Source organism: Pan troglodytes, chromosome 10 (assembly GCF_028858775.2).
Source record: "Pan troglodytes isolate AG18354 chromosome 10, NHGRI_mPanTro3-v2.0_pri, whole genome shotgun sequence".
Lineage (NCBI taxonomy): Eukaryota > Metazoa > Chordata > Mammalia > Primates > Hominidae > Pan > Pan troglodytes.
This window is the reverse complement of record NC_072408.2, coordinates 51232535-51255042: the sequence shown is the minus strand read 5'-3', so window position 1 is coordinate 51255042 and position 22508 is coordinate 51232535. Positions and strand designations below refer to the sequence as shown.

General features: G+C 35.7%; 1 protein-coding gene across 7 annotated transcripts in view; it reads right to left on the bottom strand.

Annotated features, from left to right (window-relative positions):
- NELL2 (neural EGFL like 2) overlaps positions 1–22508 on the bottom strand; it is a 406822-nt gene that overhangs the window by 99328 nt on the left and 284986 nt on the right. For all 7 annotated transcript variants that reach the window (XM_016923593.3, XM_063785724.1, XM_016923590.4 and 4 more), the window contains one exon: positions 2564–2686. In XM_016923593.3, coding sequence (XP_016779082.3) covers positions 2564–2686 — 123 coding nt within the window. The remainder of the gene's footprint in view (positions 1–2563; positions 2687–22508) is intronic.

Here is a 22508-nt window from a genome sequence, read left to right as displayed (position 1 = left end):
GAGTAATATAATGTAGAAATCTGAAATTCCAGTGATGAGTTAAAGAAATGGACCCAAAGAGTCCATTTGGCTTCTTTGGTTTAAACCTCATAAGTGATAAAGAATGTGGGTGTCAGACCATGTACATATTTTCACTGGAGTAATTTGCAAGGTTGCAGCCTGTTGATACCGCACAGAACTCAATGATTCAGCTCCTACATTTAATCTACTTATCTCTCAGATTTTTCCCATTCCAAACAAAGATATACAGGAACCGAACAGTCTTTATTCGGGCAACCTGTAGTCCTAACTTCCAGAAGAAATTTATAGATCCTTGAAAGTTCTCCTTCTTTCAAATACAAGAATTATCTGTCTGCATCTGTTCATAATTTTCAGAGTTCTTTATTCTATGAACTTTATTCTTCATACTACATAGGAATTGGAATCAAGCAGAAATAAGAGAAAAGCTTTCGGGCTCCTAGATGAAACCTTAAGCCTAAGCAAACTCTCAGAACATTCAGGTGATTTGGGGGAAGTCCTAAGGACTTAGCTATATTGTAGTCTCCACTCATGCATTGGAAATGCATTTCAAGATCCCCAGTGGATCCCTGAAACCTCAGACAGCACAGAAATCTATTTTTGCATATATATACATATATATGTATATATATATATATTTTTCCTATACAGACATACTATGATAAAGTTTAAAGTATAAGTTATGCATAGTAAGAGATTAACAGTAATTTATAATAAAATAGGTCAATTATGTTGCATTTTGGGGCCATTAACAGTAAAATAAAAATTACTTGTTTTTGTTTTACCCATTTTGAGTTAGGTTTTGTACATGGTGTTTGTTTTTTGTTTTGTTTTGTTTTTGTTTGTTTTTTGGTGGAGATGTTGCCCAATCTGGTCTCAAACTCTAGACTCAAGCAATCCACCTGCCTTGGCCCCCCAAAGTGCTAGGATTACAGGTGTAAGCCACCAAGCCCAGCGAAAATAAGGTTTACGTGAATACAAGCATTGTGATACCTCAACAGTGTATTTGATAATCGGGAAGGCTACTAAGTGACTAATGGTGGCTAGTTGTAGGCAGTGTGGACACACTGGACAAAGGGATGATTCACATCCCAGGCGGCATGAGGTTGGACAGTGAGAGATCTCATCATGCTACTCAGAATGGTGCACAGTTTTAAACTTAAGAATTGTTTATTTCTAGAATTTTCCATTTAACATTTTCAGACTGCGTTTGACCGTGGGTAACTAAAACCATCAAAAGCAAAACTGTGGGTAAGAGGGAACTGCTGTACTATACTTTACATTCTAAAAGTCTAGCTTTTCTCAGGATTTGTTTAGTTTTTCCAAGCAAATTTTTGTGGGATTTGAATCCCCAAATAATTAGGCCTTTTTCAAAATGACCTACACTAATGATTTCCATGGAGTTTTGAAAATCAGGGTAATCCTCTGGCCTACCCATCTCTGGCTACAGTGTATTTTTGTAGACCAGGCCTTAAGACCCATCCTCATAAGACACTGCATTAACAACTATTCCTTGTTCTTTCCTACCTCACACAGACGCGGTATCATAGCAAACTGATTTTAGTGAACTCTGAGATAAAGGACACGGTATATTTGAGAAATCAGCAGTTTTGAAGCTTAAAATGCCTAAATTGGATAAATCATATGACATTATAAGGGATGTAAATGTTATACTATGGGAGTTTACAGTTTCCAAAAAGGTCTTCTATTTCCCTTAGGAGGTAGGAGGGAAAGACTACAGTGGGGGGAAAGGCGAGTTAATGGATTGTGGTGAACTAGAGTTGTATTGTCTACTGATGGAAAAAGAAATCTGATTTCAATGGGACATTTAAAAGAATGATCAATCGGCATTAACAAAGAAGCTAAAATAGGAAACTATAACATGTAGAGAATCAATATTCATGGTTAATTAATCTTCCACAGTAGCCTCCGACACTCACAAGAGAGCAAAAAAAAAAAAAAAACTGTCCTACTGACTCAAAATGGAGTTGATTCAAATGGTAGCATAACAAATAGGTTGACAACGCTCCCAGAAAACAGCTATGATGATGTACGCATGTTTGGGCTCGAAAAGAAACATCCGAAGCTGGGAGAGTGCTAAACTGGATGAAAAGGAAGGTTCAACGAAATTAAAGATCAAAGGGTGTAGAAAGAACAGACTGAGCAAACTGGAAGAAGAGAAACTTGGGATTAGACAATAGAATGTTGAAGTTTAAGACTTCCAAGATGGAGCAGTTCTCCACAAAAATGCCCAGGATGTGGTGATGGGTATGGGTTTGATAGAAAGGAACAGAGATGAAAACCACTGTGGCTAAGGTCAAGGAACATTAGGTCAAAGGAGCTGAATGGTTTGGTCACTTAAACACTGAAGTAACCCAGGAGGATGTCAAGACCTGAGGGAAAGACTATGAGCCACACACCAAAGCTTTTGATGTCTGTAGGAAGTACCTGGAATGTACATAACAGTAATGATAAGGTGTAGAGGAAGGTAGAGATGGATGGCATTATACATAATGGAAGAGGCACTGGCATTTAAACCTCTTACCTTTGCATGTCGTTCCATTCCCTGTATAGCCCGGCTTGCAAACACAGTTGTGTCCTCCAACAGTGTTGAAGCATAAAGCATTTTCATCACAGTTGTGCTGATTTGTGATACACTCATCATGTTCTGAAATGAGGAATACAATTTTGTTACTCAAAGTTATATTTCCAAAGCTATATTTTAAACTACACCTTCAATCTTGGTTATTGCATGGTAAATTCTTTCAACCACAGACATAACAAATTATAAATTATAGAAGAGCTCAGATTTTGAAGTATTATATACTCTTCTTGATGTACATACAAGTTCACACATTCACAAACATTGAATGCAAAATAATTTGGACAAAAGGCCTACCAACGGTTGCAAGAAATAGAGATGGGAGGCAAAGATGAGGATTAATTCTAGAAGTAGACTACAAAGTCAGCTGTATACAGTTAATATTTGGGGAGTTACTCTCATGAAATAAATCTGTCACCTAACTCATCTCTGTAGCATGTGAACAATGTGAAATTGTATTGCTTTGTAAGTCATGACCTGTAGGATAATAAAGCTGAAGTTCTAGGAGTTAGGTGCCTGCCGTTAACACCTGCAGCCACACTTCCAAGCCTAAAGATACTTATGCTAACTGTCTGGGGAATCTTTGATCTCTTTAGTAAGTTCCCTCACTCTGCAAAGAAAGCAGCACAAATCTATTAAAAGACAAACTTGCTTTTGTAATATGTGCAAATACAAACTTTAGAATATGTAATCAATATAGTATCTGCTCTAACTGCTTATAACTTGAAACTCTGGAAAGCACTGAATTACTTGATCCTTACAGCACCCCTGTGGGAGAGGCAGAACCAATATCATTGTAACCATTTTCAAGGTGACTCAACGGTGGCTCAGAGTGTTTAAGTAGCCTGCCCAAGTTCACAGGAATATCAAGTAACTTCAGAATTCTAGCTCAGCATTCAGCAAAGATGTAAATGTAAGGAATAAATACAGTGAACATGAGAAAGCAAACAAATCTAACATCAAAATACAGATGAGGAGGAAATGCAATATGTGAGAAAATGCACACAAATTAGTTCAGCCATCTAAAATCCCTACAGTGGCACTACTTAGTACTCAGTCTCTTACATGAATATTATTCAGGCCTAAAACTAAACATACATTTTAATAAACTACATTGATTGAGTCATTAATTTCACGTAATATAAATCATGAAAGCAATGAAATATTTGATTTTACTTTAGAACTCTGTATTCCAGACATTATAATGGTAATATATCTGTAACTTGTCTTTGGCATAATAGATCTGTAACTTGTAATATATCTGTAAATTGTCTTTGGCATATACAGTTAAGGTTAGACTAAAATCACTTACTTCAACTACTAAAATAAAATGCCCTTCATTTAAAAAAAATAAAAATTGTCATTTTGCTATGGCATTTTATGTCTCATTCTATATAAGCACAAAGTTATGATAGCTTTAATTATAACCCTGAAACTACATTCTTAGAGATTATTCCCAATAATCCTTTAGAGGAAAGAAAGATTTCAATCACCAAGGTTCTAGAACTGCACAAATGGATATATTATTTTCCAAATTCCTGGCTGAATAACCCAAAATTGCACAAAATTCCACCCTTATTATCTAGTATCACAGAACATTTCATAGTTTTTATAAATTCATGCTTACTACTGGTAGCTTAGAAAAGAGCTGGATTACACATGGGTCTCCTAATTGAGGCTACCCTTGGACCACCGTAAAATTTCAGAAGGGCTAGAATGGGCAGCCCACCTACCTTTGGGTTCTGCTGCCTGAAGCAAAATAAATCTACACTTTGAATGAAGTTTGCACCTGCTGCCAATTTCATTCCCAGTGCAATTCAAAGTGCCGCAGTTAATCTATAAATCTCTATATGGACAGCCGTAGGCCCTTAAAACAGAGCTGCTGATTGATTTGATGCTGTTTTAATCCCTGCCTTGGTTGTCTTTTTAATTAGACCATACTCACCGGGTAGAGAAAGGACCTAACAAGATTCAGTTTAGCATCTAGCATGATAATGTTCAATAAACGCTAAATAATTACACAATCTGGGACCTGGTTTCCTCTGTTGTCATTTACTCTCATGGGTACTGAAATGAGAAAGTGGGCTCCTAGGCAATTCAAAGGCAAATACAGTTCTGAAGGCTTTAAATGCATCCATGCCTTTACATATATATATATGTTCCCTGTGACTGAAGTGTCCTTCCCCACAGATTCTCCTGGAAAACACTTACCATTTTTAAACATTACAATAAAATGTCATGGGTTGTGCGAAGATACCTTAGTCTCCCCCTCCTACAGAGTTAGGGGCTGCTATCTATTTTCCCTAAAACCACATACAAGGTTCTATTATTCTCTTTTATTGTAATTTTATGTCCATTTCTCTTTCTCTTTAGTTCTCCATTCTTAAGCTCCACTCTGGGACTGTGAATTTTTAGACCAGAATTTTGTATTTTTCTTTGTATCTCATTTAAACATTCAAAGAAGGTTTCTTAAATAAATGATTGAATGAATAGATGGGGCAAGATAGGAACTACTTCCTTTGCCATCATTCAAGACAATCCCAGTTTGCTCAATTGTAGACTACATGCCAAACACAGAGCTCTTAAAAATCCGAGCTGTTTTTCACATTGATTTTACTATGGTGCAGTTTTCTTTGATTTTGGATATTTCAAATATTAATTAAGATATTAGGACATCTTTTGAAAACAGAAAATATTAATTCCTTTACACTATCACTTTAAATCTTTTCACACTACTTAAAATAAAGTTGGTTATAGCTACAATTTATGAACTAATGTAAACTGTGTGCTTAAGAAAACCCTTTTTAAACGACTCAAAGAAGATTTGATAATCCTTCACAAAAACAGAATATAAATGAAGCAACAAGCAAATATTCTGTAAAGTCATCTCAATAAATAGATAATTATTAGTGCTCCATTTCCAGTTTTGGTCAAATGTCAATTTCTCATCCTTTCTCTGACTCACACTTCCCTGAGGACTCCACCATCAAATCACTAGTTCACCTCTCCATTTCTAGTACTTCCTCCAACACTTCCAATATATAGTAAGTAAAATTAAATAGAATAAGGAAGGAAATTCTAAGGTAAAATTTAAATCAATATTATGTTCCAATGTTTAAGAAGAGCATGTCAGGATGTAATAGTGAATAAATTTCGAGGTTTATGTCTCATATGTTGAAAGGCAGACATTCAGGTCTGATGTTTGGAATATCCAATCTATAAGACTCAATGCTATCTTCATATCCTCAGTAAAAATTTCATTGTTTATATGATATGACAATCCAATTAACAGCTGGAAGTGAAATCAAATGCATCGCTTTCTAGCTCCTCTTCATCAAAAATATCAGCACATGGTTATTTTAATCAGAATTTAATTATTCCTTGTGTCTATGAATTTGAAATTTAAATGAAATGAAAAAAGAAAAATATATCGAAGGAAGACACCATCACTCAACAATACTAAAAAGTAATTTGGATGTCAATCACTATGGAACATTATATATAGAATCTATAATTGTATAGTGATAGTTAGAAAATATTTTTTCCTGTGTGTCATAATTTCTTTGTTCTGCATCTCTACATACAATGTAAACCTGATTTCATACTAGTGATGAGGCACAATATAGTAAAGTTCGTCCATGGGAAAAAAAAAGTAATAATATACACACTTGGATGCATCTAAACGCAGATGTTATGTATAACAATAATACTTGGCTTTCACTGATTAACCCCTAAGTCAACCTGGGTATGCTAATGTATCTAAAATCATTTTAAGATTCCATATCCAACAGTGTCATCAGTCATAATAACATGGACTTAAGATGAGGTTTAAATTTGGTATTCATATTGAGCTGTTTGCAGAATGAATGTGCTACCTAGAAACAAACCAGCTGCTCTAAAATTCACATAGCTTTCCTCACTGTGATTTCAAAATAGATGTACAATAGAACATAATCCATGCTCTGTTCAAAAATTTCAGTATAATATAAAATGCAAATACTTCAGAAAATAGGAGTGAAAAGTCACCATTTAAATGCATCTACATTTAAATTCAATTTAGTACATTTTTCCTCAATATGTATTTAGTATTGGAATATTTGGGGGTTAAAAATGATTATAAAGTTAAAAGCCTTCAAAAAGCTTACAGTTTAGTTGAAGACATAAGAAAAAATCACAAAGCTTTAGTAAATGGTTTCATTATGAGAAATTGCTAAAGTAGAGAAGTAAACACTGCTTACAGAGGGTTGCAAGAGATCAAGGGAGGATCTGGTTGGGTCAGGTAGGAATTCAAGAATGACTTCTTGGAGAACAAAGAATTTGACATGGATTTTTTTTACATGTGTTGGTGAGGGCAGGTGCAGATTCCCAATTAAAAACACCATTCACATACTTTGTCTCTTTTGTTTTTGGAATCTCGAGGCCCTTATAATTTGAATCATACTGAATAATTTATAATAATCATAGCTAAAATTCAGTGCTTACTACATATCACATACTTTGTTACATATATTATCTCATTTAATCCTTATATTAACTAAAAACATTATCATAACAGAAAAATTAAACTTGACTTGGAAAGGCTAAGTGGCTTGCCCAAGAACACACAGCTAGTAAATAGGGGAGTTGTGAATTACATCTGACTCCAAAATTCAGGCTATTGATTGCTATGTAATTGATTGCCCAACATATTTAATGCTTGTGTTTTTCCCAATCTATTCCTTTTTTATTCTAGTGTTCTTCTTTATAATTATCCAGAAGTTTTTAATGTTTACACAGTTTAATGTCTTTTTGTTGTATGTGAAGTCTTCTGCTGCTTTACAATTAGGACGTTATCATCTCTTTACTGTATTTTATACCTCTTTAAAAACACCGTCTAAAAGGAGTCTTATTAGAATTATAGCACTTCTTAAGGCAAAGGACAGACATCACTTTCTGTTCATACTAAAACCCACATTTTCACAAGGTAGAAATAAGTTTTTAAAAGAAAAGGATGATAACAACGTGTTCAAGTTCAAATCCCTGCCAAACAAAGTAACCAGCTAACAGAACTTAGACTCTAGCACCAATTGCCCGCACTTAAAAGTCTCTTGAAGCTCAAATTAAATCAGTTTGGCAAATAGACACCTCCAATGTCTGAGAGTCTTCTAACACCAGTGGTCAGGCCCTAGAAACACTGTGCATTGTGCTGGATAATTCTGCTTCATTCTACCAGCAATATCCTAGATCCTCTAGCTGACACCTTTATACACTAGATTCTACTCTTCTGGTAACAGAACATAATGTACCTTCATAGTCAGCCCACTACCCTCAGAGAAACTTTCTTCTCTAATGTATTTCTCCTGCCACAGGAAATATATTGCCTATCTTGCATCTTCTACTCTTCTGTTCAAATTTTAAAATGTTGGAAAAACAGCAGCTACAGTAACATATAGGTGTAAGTTTCACAAAGAAAGCTGCTTCACTTTCCCTAACCCAAGTGTTTTCTGGAATATAAATTTCGCAAAAGTAAATTATTTCTTAGATTGTAGCAGGATATGGCCCTAAACATAGTGACAACCAGCCTCTAGTCATAACTATCATTCGATTCCTAGAAACCTGAGAAACCTTAGACTTAATGCTACATAAGTCTTGGAGCAGAGAAGCCCATAAAAGAGGTATGAATTGCTCTTGAGTAGCTTATAACAACAGTATCAAATTACATGTTTAGAGGGATGGTTTATCTAAAAAATGTATGGCTGCTTAGTCTTATTCCTCTAATATTTCTGTAGACTAGATTGCTTAAGATATCAATGGGTTTTACCGAAGTCCATCCATAAGCATCACTTGTTAAGTGTCCCCACCAAAGCAAATATGTAGTGACCTGCACTAGTTTGTGAAGAGCATCCAAATCACACAGCCCACAGATCTGCAATACTGAGACTTCTTGCTTTATTCCAAAAAGAACGGCAACAACTGTGAATCCTCAGATAAAATCTACTCTCTCTCTCTCCTAGTGTACTGAACAACTCTCTGAACTTGTCCACAGCACCTCAGTACTTTCGCAATATAATTATTATACTGCAGATCTTTCCAAAATGAGTACAAGCTGAGTTTAAAGAATGTTCTATGTTACAACTCCAGAATTTCTGGTTTTAGGTCTATAAGAAAAAAGTGGTACTCCTTCCTTCCTTCTCCCTTCTTGCTTCCTTCCCTTTCAAGTCTGGTATATGAAAACATTGTGTTATAATTCATTAGATGATTTTAAATGTCCTTGATCAACTATGCTGTAGTAGGACCACAACTAAATTTGAAAGATAAAGTAGAAAAAATGAGAGAATTATGTACTATTGTAATGAACAATAACAGGGAGGCAGTGTATATAGTACATATTCTAATTTCCAGACAGGCTTGGTTTAGATGCCATTTTATCCTAGTTCTCTGGACCTGAGAAGGTTAGCTAAGCTTTCTAAGTTTAAAATGAGGAAATTAGGATCTCTATGAAAAAGCAGTTGTGAAGAATAAATTTAAAGGATGCAAGTAAAATTGCTTGCAATAATAAGGACACTTAAGAAAAATTAGTTGCCTATTATCTACTTCAGTGGGACAATTTTTTTGCTTTTGCTAGATAGATGTCTTCTCTTTTCCACTTCATTTTAATTCTGTGGAGAAAGCCTAAATGTCCCACAGTGTTTGTTCTCCTCACAATCTTTTCTGAAATCAAATCTATTTTGGACATTTTTCTTGTTTCCAAAACCCCACTACTTTCAATGATTACGTCAGGGGAAAATTGCCTGCTGACATATTGAGCAACAGCTATTCATTTTGTTTCTTGTGATTACCTTATTTACTCACTTTATATTATAGAAAAATTTTACTTACTACCATGTCATTTTAACAGAAATCTATTTTTAATGCTACTAAAGTGACTGCCAGAAATCATACTGTAAACTTATTTGATGCCCATATCAGTAGCAAATTCTCTAAAAGTCATTTTTAACACCCAGGCATTTTTAATTCACTATTTAAGTTTCTTGTTCACTGACCACACCGATTCAATTCACTACTGACTTCTTGTTATTCTTCAGTTTGCTTGGCAACTAGGAATTTGTTCTGATTTTCTTCTCCTGACATGCTTGGTTGATTTTCTTCTAGTCTTTTCACTGTTGTGCTCAGCCTCCTTTCCTAATCCTTATTTGACCAAGAATCTTAACAACCAAAGCACACTCAAATTTCCTCCTTCTCCTTATAGTAATTTCATAAGCTAATCCAACTATTGATTTTATTGCAAAAACATGTTTTATAATATTTTGTGTTTCATCAAATAAGCTTTGTCTGAACTCATTATAGGGCAATAAAAATCTTGTAACCAGATAGATTTGTTTTCTCAACATATGATTTTAAGGTTTCAGCTATATCATTCTAGTGCTCTGGAGAGTGCAAAGATGGATAATCTGAGATCTGTGACCCCAAGGAACTTCTTAATTATTCAAGGACTGGTGATACGAATAGATAACTAACTATGATATATTGTAGAAGTTGTTTAGTGCCATAACAAAGAAAACAATAACAGTAACAATAATGATAGTAGCTAAGTTCTTAAGTGCTTACTACAGACTGCAAAGCACTGTGCTAAGTGTTTTATATGCATTATCCTCTTTAGTCTTCATAAAAGGCCTGTTCGGGTAGGTATTAGTTTTATTTTTATTTTATAAATGAGAATACAGAGCTTGCTTGGAGCAATAAGGTGCTTTGTCCAAAGTCACATAGCTAGAAAGTAACAAGGCCAGACCTTCAGTGCTTTAAAATATACAACCTGTAAACGAAAATCCCATGAAGCTTAAGGAGCTCAAAGAGATGAGGACTGACTGAAGGTTCTGGGAAAGCATTACATGGGAAACAGGCCGAACAGGTGGCTCTTGACAGACAGGAAGGGTTTTTAACAGAAAAGGGTAAAGACGGGGAAGAACACTGCAGCTGGAGAAAACACAGGTGCACAAGATAAAAGCATGGGGTATAACAAGGCCCTTAAGTATTTGAGCTGGCAGATGGTGATGACTAAAAGAGAACAGTAAGAAATAATTACTGGACGCTAAACAGTAGCGTCCAGACTACAACAGAATTTTGTTTCGTAGGCAATAAATAGCTGCTTCCAGCTGTAGAAGAAAAGGTGGCATGAAAAATTGAGTTGATTTTTAGGAAAACTAATCTAACAGTAATGTGTAGATGAGGAGAGATTAACATTCCTTGACAAAATGGGCTTCTCATGTTAGAAAGTTAGCATTCCTCTCTCTTTTTAATCCCTCTTTCCTCCTTTTATTCTTTTCCATTCGAGTTAGATTATTACTGACAGTTGAGACAGGAGTCTGTGCAACACTGAGAGAAGGAAGAGGAGAAAGAGGAGAAGAATGAGAAGGCAGAGGAAGAGGAGGAGAAGGAGGAGGAGGAGGAGGAGGAGGAGGAGGGATGTTGACAACAAAGAAAAACAGAAAGAAACTGAGTGCTTATTACCTGCCAAGCACTGTGCTAAGTAACGTATACATGCAGCATAAGGAAGTACTAAGGACAGAAGAGGAATCATCGGGAAGTTTACAACAAAATCACAAGATTTGAATCCCTTTAAGGCAGGAACCATGTCTTATTCATTTTACACATCCAAGCCCCTGTGATTTTGTGAATTAAACTGTCTTGAATAGAAGGTCTAAAGTATAACGGAGAAAATGTTGGAGAAAGAAGGGTAGATTTGTACTCCAATTTTGGGCTCCATAGTGAATCAATATTTGAGCCAAGAGGAAGAAACACTTTAGATAAGTTAGGTTCTTAACCTAGGCAACTGGGAAGGTGGTGATGAGATTAATAGATATGAGAGAGCCTCTTACCTTTAGGTATTTTGTTATTCTTGTTCGCCTGGTTTTTTTTTTTTTTTATGGCAAAGAAGAAAATAGAATTAAAAAGTCAAAATATAAAGGCAAGGACCATCTTAGGAAACAAAATTTACTCATTGATGGTGATCATAAACCAAATAAACACTCTTCACCTCAAATCTGTTTAACGACCGCCACTTACATGGTAAACCCGTGGGTCTAATTCATCAATCACCCTCAACATCCAAAAGAAAATGACTGGCACAAAATTGGTCTACAATAATATCTGTTAAGGAATGCATCATTGATCTATAGTGTGTCTCAATCTAACATGCAAAACATTCAGAGACCTGACAATGCTGAATATTCAAGGTATTCCAGAATGGCAATCCTGCAGTATCTCTTATTGTCTCTTCAAGTGCTTGCCCCATTTCCATCCTCAGCACATTACTTCACCAGCAACCTCACAGATAAACATTCAGGTCATCAGGAGAGAATGTCCTCAGATTTCCCATCCACAGACAAATATACAGCTAAATCTATCCTTAAGTCTTTCTTCCTCCAAAACCAGGAATCCAGGAGTCACTATAGACTCCTCCCTCCCTTCTTCTCACTCCCTACATTCATCCGGGGGCCAGGTCACCTGGATTCTTCTTTCTTAGAAGTTCTCATTTCTGTCCTCCCATCTCTATCCCCATTGCTCTGCAGGTGCCCCAAACTGGGCACTAAATAGCTCTTGTTTGGATTAGTGCAATAGCCTCATAATGACAACACTGTCTCCAGTTTGGTGCACTTTCAGACCATTATCAGAATAACTTTTTATAAAATCTAATCTCCATTCCTTCTGCCCCCACCAATCCTCCCCATTCTCTCTTCCTCTCTCTTATTTTTGCTATTGGTGGCACACCATTGTTTTCACTGGCCATCAAGGCACCACATCCTCATTAAAGCTTTCATCATGGCCCTCTGCTTTTACCATACTGCACGTTGATGTACCCACTGCAACTTCTAGTAGTAATATCACTTGTTGAGACTCTACTAAAGGCCATGTCTTTCACGTGTGCTTCCTTGCTGCCACATGTGCTATTCTCGGCCCAGAAAGCCCCTTCCCACTTTCTTTGCTTAACTCTTCTACTCACCTCCCACTCAGATCACACAAAACTCCTTCAGAAAATTTTCTTTGAGACTCTCTCAGTCTCATTTAGATGAGCCCTGTAGAACCTGTGTTTCATTTTGTTATAACATTTGAAAGCCAGAATGTGAAGTGGTTAGGTGAAAGGACTTTGGAGTCAGGCTGCCTCAGCTCAAATCCTGGCTCTTCCTTTTACTAGCTATGAGGTCTTGGGCAAGTTACTTAATCTCTTCAAATCACAGATTCCTCCTCTACAAAATGAGTCTAAAAACAGTAGAGAAGCAAAATCCTCTGCAGGATCTGGGGCCATACTCAATAATTAAGTATTTCGGCAGCAAAAATATGACCATTCAAACCAAATAGGATCAATAAACATGCAAAATAGCCTCATATCTGATCAAATTTTACTGCCAAATGAATTCTAAAAAATAAACATTTGAAGTACCTACATCCTTCACGTGGATTTACTCACTGTTATTGTGCTCGAACTTTTTTTTTAACTGCATCCACATAGAACCTCTTTGAAATAAAAATTAATAAGAAAAAACAAAGAAAGTAAAGTAAATAAGCATTTGATCATCACAGCTGTCCAGATTTTTTGGAGTTTAGATCTATAGATAAGGGACTGTGGATATGCATGCCTTTCATAGAGTTGTGAGGCTCAAATGTGGTAACGTCTGGAAAGCACTGAGAATAATCCTGGTTCGCGTAGTGCTTCATGAGTTAGTATTACACCAGCTGTCCTCACGCTGTCAGGGATTGTTAATTCTCTTACCTGTCACTCCATAATCAGTATACTTCTTGAGAAAGAAAATGTTAGTATAGATCTTTGAACCCTCACATCTTGCCGTTAACGCCTGCCACGTTTTAGGCACTTGATACATATGGATGAATCAATGATGGTTAGGCTCCAACAGATACAAAATCAACATTTTTCAATTTCTCAGAGCATTGTACATCTAGAGTTCATTGCACTCACTCAGAATCCCTGTAACACCCATGAGATTTAATATTTAGAAAAGTATCTACACACTGCTTAAGAAATCATGATGCTTAACTTCACCAACGCAAAAGTTCAACCTTGTTGCTCCTGTGTTTTCATGTCAGTGCTGCCCCTAAATTTGGCAAGAGGCATGATTTTCCATCCATTGACATTTATTTCAAAGAAAGAAAAGGCTTTCACTAAGCTAGTGAAAATCTCTGCTGGAGAGAAATATCACTTCCACCTAACCCCATATGATCTATTCATTTTTAAAAAACTTTAAGGCCTGCTCTCCTTTAATATCTACAAATAAATAAGATTAGAGAGTACACTCAACAAACTATACCAGAAAAAAGTACCTCAAAACAAAATGAAATATAAAAGGTAACTTCTGAAATATACAATTTCCTAAGAAAAACAACCATAGCATTCCAACATAGACAGTCTTTCCAGTGAATTTTAAGATATTAGATTTCCACAGTTGGATCAGATACTACTTTCTGACCTTTAATCTTCCAACTTGTAGAAAATCGAATGATTCCTCCGATTTTAAAGTGATGAGACTATGGGGCAAAAGAAACCTATCAGTGTTTTCATTCAGGGGCTTAATTTTAAAACGAGCTTCATTACAAAATTTATCTTTCTTAGAGTATGTTATTTTAATATCTCCTGCAGCAAAATACAAGATAAAAGATAATTTCCTATTCCAAAGGATTACATACATTGTTCTTGATAAAACAGGAAGAAGCATATAAAAGTATCTTTTGTGCACTTTTATTTCATGCTTCTGTGTTTATTGTGTTTCAGACTATTTATTTCTAACATTTTAGAGCTAATATCTTTAAAGGTCTTTTAATATTTTGATTTGCAGTGGTGTGTTTATTGATGTTATAAATACGTGTTAAGGTCTCCTGTGCTTAAATTAGAGTTGTGGTCGTTACAAGATGAGTAAGGCAGAATTCTCATTCTCAAGATATCTATGGATGTTATTCCCTCATAAAATAATAGATACAACTGTATTTCTTTATGTGTGCCTATATGTGGGTACGTGTGTGAATACATAGTATATATGTGTGTGTATGTATGTAATTTATATGCACTAGACATAGATAGATATTAAGTAGCAAGTAATGGCTAACTTATACCTGTGTTTTGTTCTGCTCGAGTGGCAGGAATCAATTTAGAAATAGAGTGAAATCTTTTTTTTTTGTTATTCCAAAAGTCATCTTTTCTAAAATACAAAAGGATATTCTCTTTTGATAATGTGGTTAGAGTGCCTCTTCTTTTATATCATATTTTTTTAAAGAATTTAAAATGGATTTTATTCTAAATCTCACTCAGAATCATTCACTTTTACTTGATAAGGTTCCTTAAACTTCAGTAATTCTTCTCTCACTGTGCCTCACAGAGGGGAGCTCTTGCCCCCAGGAATCACTAAAAGCTTTCAGGGGAGTTTAAGAGATACTTTAATGTCAATTCATCATTCTCTTTCCCTGGTGGTTTCTCACACCAACAAGCTAACTCTTCCCTTCTTCTGATGTTTGCCATTTTTACTTATGCCCTTGGCCTCTGGGATTCCAATCAGACTGTTGCTCAGACATGAATAGAAACGTGACCCGAAGACCAGAAGATGTGTAGCTTAATAAGCAACTGGATGAAGCTGGAAACCATCATTCTCTGCAAACTAACTCAAGAACAGAAAACCAAACACTGCATGTTCTCACTCATGAGTGAGAGTTGAACAACGAGAACACATGGACACAGGGAGGGGAACATCACACACCAGGGCTTGTCAGGGGGTGGGGGCTAGGGGACGGATAGCATTAGGAGAAATATCTAACGTAGGTGATGGGTTGATGAGTGCAGCAAACCACCATGGCACGTGTATACCCATGTAACAAAACTGCACATCCTGCACATGTACCCTAGAACTTAAAGTATAATAATAAAAAAAGAAGCAACTGAATGACAACAAATGGGGATTGATTCTGATGCCAACTTTCTTTACTTTCCCTTCTCTTTCCACTACGTGCCTTCTTATATCTCTATTTCTTGCCCTTGCTTCCTTCCCAGTTGCAAGCTTTACTCACACCTCTCTCCAATTTATTCATTTCAATTTCTTATATTCTTCCACAAAATTAAAAATTTTAAAATAATGTACCCTTCTCCCCAACTGCAAGTGTATATTTTAATTACAATCAGCAATGTCCTGCTCTAGGGAAAACGCTCACTCTTTGTATTCACGGCTCTTATTCTACCCTCCTCTAATTACACCCAGCACCTCCCTCCTCACTATCGTCTTTCCCCCAACCTCTTTTCTCTGGGATCCCAGATCTAGTACAACTGGCAAATAGGTGTTATTTAAAGGTTCCCTCTTGTAATGTTATCTACACATGTTCCATATATCTTCCCATGAATGACAAAATCCATTCACTCACTCACAATATCCCTTTCAGGTAAAGTGGGACAAGAGGAAGGCAGAAAGGCAAAATGAAAAGGATTTGCAGTTATCAAAATATAGCTGGCTCAAGTAGCCTCCAGGGCCTCTAGGACAGATTGATCAAGTTAACGGTGACTCACTAATGCTCCTGCTTCTCTGTCTTCTAACTTGGTCTCTGCATTCTCCATCCTCCACCCGCAATCCAAAATAATAAACTAAATGAAAATGATTACTTTGAAAGTGAGACGTGACCATTATGGAAAGTTCCAGAGCAGTGAAAAACAGAATAATGGAATCATAATGTGAAACTCTTGAGAAACATAATTTTCTAAAAGAGAAGATGACAAATATATATATATGTATATATATATATATTTCTGAACAAGTGAATGTTGGGGAAAGTACACTACTGATGTTAATTATAGATTTATTTTGGGGATAGGAAAGTCCTCTTTTTTAAAATATTTACTCTCTGTCACTACTTCAAGACTTTCATGACTCAGCATATTTGCCTAAACTGTTTCCTTAGACTGCTGTGCATTCCTTTATCATGGTATTGAACACCCTGCATGGCAGTTGTATATTTGCCTACCAACCTTTGCTTCTAGGTGATGACTGCCTTCATTATAAAGATGTGTTTCATTTTTATACCCTTATTAACATAACAAAGAGTGGTTAAAAGGGAATTGGCCCCACCATAATGGCATCAACCAACTCTCCAGCCACCCCTACACATCCAAGTAAAAGCAATATATATGTTTGATGTGCAAATGCAACTTCAAAAGGAGGCCCCTAGCTCCCTACATCAAACATATTATTTATCATTGCCAAACCTTCGGCAGGTACCCCTGCTATATCCTGTGTTTGGCAGAGTGTCTGACCAGAATTTAGTACTTCATCTGTGTTTATTGATTGAATGTTTTCATGCATTAAAAAAAAATGGAGCAGGTTGGCATGATACATCAAGAGGAGAAAAAAAATCCATCTAGAATGTTCTAAGAAGCTCCTGACCTGATTGCTGAATACTTGCAACAGAAGGCTTTTATTTGTATGTCATTAGATTTAAACTCCTGGACTCTCCTCTCTCTGTCTCCAGTCAACTATTTCAGAGAAAAACATCTAGAAAAGTATTTATTACACTGTGGTTAATAAAATCTAACAACACATGACCCTATCTCACAATCTTTCCTGAATTGGGTTGAAACACTGAAGCTCGCCAGCACAAAAGCAGTTAGTATTTTTACTTCTGTGAATATTATGGACAATTCTATATTACCTAAGGTAAAATGAAACTCCAAAGGTAATTGGAAAAAAAAATCAAAGTATATCAGAAGAAGCTCAATTTTAATCATTAGCCTTCTCTAACATCTCTAAAAAATCTTTTCCCTATAAGTTTAAAAGCGCATGATTTTAAAAAATGACAATATATATATCAACATATTTGAATGTAGTCAGTTAATATGCAAACATATTCACCTGTAGCCTTCTTATTTCATACAACAAGCAGAACAATCATTTCAAAACATAAAACAGATCATGACATCTGACTTATTTTCCCATTTTGAATAAAATATAAAGTCTTTGCCATGGCCACAGTGTGCCCTGCAATGTAGTCATCTTCTGCTTCTCTCTTCCCAATCACACTGGCCTCTCTGTGTTCCTTGAATAGCTAAAGCATTTTGCTGTCCCATCTTCTTGAGATGCTATTAATTCACAGTTTTCTGTAGCTTACTCACTTGTTCACTTATTTCAGAACTCTGCTCAGAGGACACCTCCTTAGACACACTCTGTCTCAGACCACTTCTTTTACCTGGATTTATTTCTTCACAACACTTGTTCCTCTCTAACATTATACTATACAAAATTATTTGCTTATATATTTATGGTCTGTCTTCCTCATTCAAATAAAAGTTGGATGAGGACAGAGACCCTAATTTATTCACTGACACATCTCCAGCATGTAAGAGAGAATTTGTTTACAGTAGAAACAGATAATTTTAAGAGAAATTGGACCCTGTTGGCTGCATCTCTCACCAATTTTTTTTATTGATGATATGAAGAAATTGAGGTTCATTCAGAGTAAATGACATATCCAAGGCCACAGTTAATAAGTCGCAGAATTAATAGGTGACAGAATCTTAGTTATCTTTACTTCCAGTTCAGCAGCTTTTGACTATAAAGAAACAAACAAAACAAATGGATACCCACAATGAATTTCGATTTTACAGAAATTTACATTTTGTTTTTTAGAAAAGCCTCTCTCTAAAAATTGTAATAGTTTTTAATCTTGGTTTATTTTTTGTTTTCCTTCCCTTCACTAACAGTGAGCCCTAGTGTGATTTTGCAAATCCCAGAACGTGAAAGCTAACAGGGTGTGACAGCTGGTATGTCCCATGCTCGTCAAATTCAGTGGTCTGTAACAGGGTAAATGACACAATTACCTGCTGTAATTACTGCTGCTGACAATACAGTCTCCCTAGTGAATGCTTTATGAAATTCAGAACTGCATTTCTTGTCAATCCAACCCAAATCCTGCATACATATTTGAGGCAGTATTTTGCTAAATAAATGTTTAAAAATTAGAGCCCAAATCTAAGTGAGCATTTATTACTTAGTGTAATTCAAGCATTATGGATGCATTTTGCTTTAATCTAATTTTTTGCATTGAGATGGAAATCTTTCTAACAAAGTTTTGCTTTGAATCAAGAATCTATTCTCATTGGTTATAAAGAGGCACAGAATACTTCACAGAAAAAGCAGATGTACCAAAAAAAAAAAAAATCAGAACTGAATAAATAAAGCATCTGCCAAAATCCCTGGTCTAGAGTGGTCCGCTGTACACCGAACTTATTACTTATTTCATTTCAACTATAAAGACACTTGAGAATACACACAGACACAAACAATTGTATAGTTGACTGCTCTGAGTCTGGCTGCCAGCCAAAATCCTTCACAAGTTATAGGTAGGCTGTCAAAATAAAAAATAAAAATGCACAGGGACATACTTGCCTGCAGATATAACTTGTTCCCCTTTCTTAAAAAAAACAAGTAGAATCACCAAATTCCCATTCTAAGACTGGATTAGATTAAATAGCTTAGACATAGTAATAACAAAGCAATTCCAACTTATGGAAAAGTAGTACAAGCTCTTCTGCAAGTACATTCAAGAATACCAATATGTTAGCAGAATTGTATTAGCAACCAGATGATTTTGATTTTGCAAATAAGTGGTTCCTGGTTATTGATAAAATGTATTCCTGGAAACCACACCAGAAGGCTGATTATCATTAAATGGAACTAATCATATCCTTATTGGATTCACATGTTCTAACATAGTTTGGCACCGTCAGCAAAAACCAATGAATAAATGGGTGAAGAGTTCAAAAGTAAAGGACACGTACTTTATAATCAATGCTGAATGTGCACAGCAGTAAAACAAAAATGAGAAAAGAGGGCTAATATGTAATTTAAGTACATCGTATCTTGACACACAGATCCTCATTCCATAATGACAAAAAAGGAGAAAAATTACATGTTAAAATATAACAACATGCAATGTTAATGAATAATACAATGGGTTTTGTAGTCTCATTTTTGGAAGTGAAAGTAATGATAAATCAGTAAATCATTTCTGAATTTCTTAGACTTTGCAGTTATCCAGTGGTTGCCGAAGAATTGCAGCATGCCCACCCACATGGTCGAGGGTGGTAAGCCACTTAGCTACTGCACTGAAACACAATCCAAGCCAAAATGTGGTCTCATGCAAGCTGAGATCAAGGTGTTGAAACACATTTGTTCATCTAGTCTCCAATCCCACTGGGTTCTATAAAGCTTTCCCTGCTTTGAGACTTGCCCTTTGCTATTGGCCAGCATTTTTGTTTTGGAGTCTTTGGGTCTGCTCATTTCTCCACCCTGTAATGTTCTTCCCCAGGTTCTTCATCCCTCAGGACCCCAGTGAGGCCCTATCTGAACACATAACCTAAGTAGGTCCCAATGCTGGCCTCTATAGCTTTCCTTCATAGCACCTATTTAGCATTTGATAATACTCACCCACTTGCTTAGTTACTAATCTGCCTGCTCGCCCCACCCGCTAGATGGTAGACAATGAGGGGATGAATTGGGTGACTAGCACAGTACCCAGGCCGTATTAGGTGTGCCCACCTAAATATGAATTAGGTGAATGTACCTTTCAGACTAAAGGACTATTTTCCCTATGTATGCCTTTGTCTATATGTCATAATTCTAAATTTGAAATTTTAGAGGTCTTGAGACTAGTGAATATGCAGGTGAGGAATAAGACTAACAGCTTCTCTGTTCAGTGTAGAATAACTGTATAATATCAGGCTTTTATTTGAATGCAATTACATTTCAAGAGACATGATATTATGTAAAGTGTATCTAAATTTGGGTACAAAGGAGTCAAATAATATAAATCCATTCCACTGTATTAATTTGAACTATGGGTGAGAATCATTTCAGTTCAAATGGCCTAAATAGTCACTTTCACACTGAAGCATGAAAGGGTATAATTTCAGTTCCAGCATTCTAATAGAGTCCACTATAAAGGCAAAATACCAGGTTAGGAGAGTTTAATGTTAGCTTCAGAAAATCATTTTGAAATAATCTCAGAATTTAAAAAAATTAAATTTTATTGAAAACATTTTTCCTATTGATAGGATTATCTAGTCAATAGAATTATCTAAAATCAGATTGATTTTTAAAGGAATTAAAATATGAAGACTCAGGTAAAGAAACATTGTGTTTAGGAGTAGGATGCAGAATTGCGGTACCCCTGCAGTAATAAATCAGCAGCAAAGCATTACAGAGATGTCACAGGTAAGCTTGCTTGGAAATGTACCAGATGCTATCCTTACAGTCATATCTATTAAGCCAAAGTCTTCATGGATAGACTCCGTATTTCAGAGACAGATCGGGCACATACAATGAAATAATGCATTGAGAACTCTCTCTGGTAATTCTGGGTTAAAAGGTTATTTTCCTCATTCATTTTTACAATTATCATGGTAATTGAAACAAAATGCAGAATGGAAATATTTATTAACAAATCATTTTTCCCAGACATCATCACCAACCACAGAAGCTGGCTTGCATTGTGATACATATTTGCCAACACTGTCATAAATTTTCAACAACACTGTAATTATTTCCTGACCTAGAACCGTAGGTTCATAAAGGATTTCAGAATATCATCTTGCCCTAGAAATTTCTTTTCTAATCTGTCTTTGTCCTTCTGAAGACATTTCCAAGTAGAATCACATGTTGGTTGGTTACATATTATAATGAATAGTGAAGCACTATTACTTTGTCCTCTATTACTAATAGCCCTATTAATCATGTTGAGGTGTTTCATTATCCATGCAGAAGCAATACCTATATGCGTATTTTGCATATTTAACATTCTACCACTTTGAAGATATATAATTTGTACTTGTATAATTAAGAAGACTTGATATGAACAGAAAAATGCCTCATCATTTGGCTGGCATTTGCATTCAAGCTTATGTTTAACTATTTGTTGAGCACTTACAATGTGCCAAGTACTATAACATATAAGTTACTTTGTCCTTTGATTTAATTTTCACAACAACCCTATGAAATAGTATTGTTAACCCCATTGTATACTATAAGGCAAATGAAGCATGAAAAGGGGTGAAAAAATTTCTTCAAAGAATTTTAAATAGAGGAACTAGAATTCAAATAGATCTGTCAAACTTAGAGACTAAATTCTTAAATGTTAAAATAAGTTAAGAAGCTCTGAATTGAATCAATCGATCTTCTTCATTTGAAAGTGTATATCTTTTGAAAAGTAAACATGTTACCCCTTAACTGCTCTACAGATCAACCCCAGCCACATGGCCACACTGTGGATCGAATTAACAGAAGGCACTTTCCATATTCAAGGTTTCACAGTCAGTGCTTCTTACAGGTTTCACCCTGGGAATTATCCTTTAAGAAGTCCAGGGTCATGTCCCATCACAAGGACCCCACTTTACGAAGAATGAGGATTCACTAAAACACATCAAGAGAACAGTCATAATAATGAAGAAATTAATTAGGAACAATAACTGGTGGAAGTGTGAGCTAATTTTAAAAAAGGATACCCCGAGAAAGTGAGTTTTTAAAAACATTATTTTGAGTGCTGTTAGATGGAATAAAGATTAGTCTCATTTTCCTGTGCTCCAGGGTGTAAAATAAGGATAGCTTAATCACGGACTCAAGAATATGGTATTCATTCCATGTCAACTTCATTTGTGTTGGCCCCCTTGCCTAAAATCTTTTTTCTTCTTCTAGTTTACCCAAATTCTATCTCTCCTGAAATGTACTCTACATTCCATCACTTTCAAGAAAATGTTTCTGATTGGAACCATCCTCATTGAATTTCCTACCTTCAGAACTCCTAGGCATTATTATACTGGCTTCTTTTGATTGCTCTTATTTGTTATAGAAATTCTCCAACAGACTAAGTTCTTTCA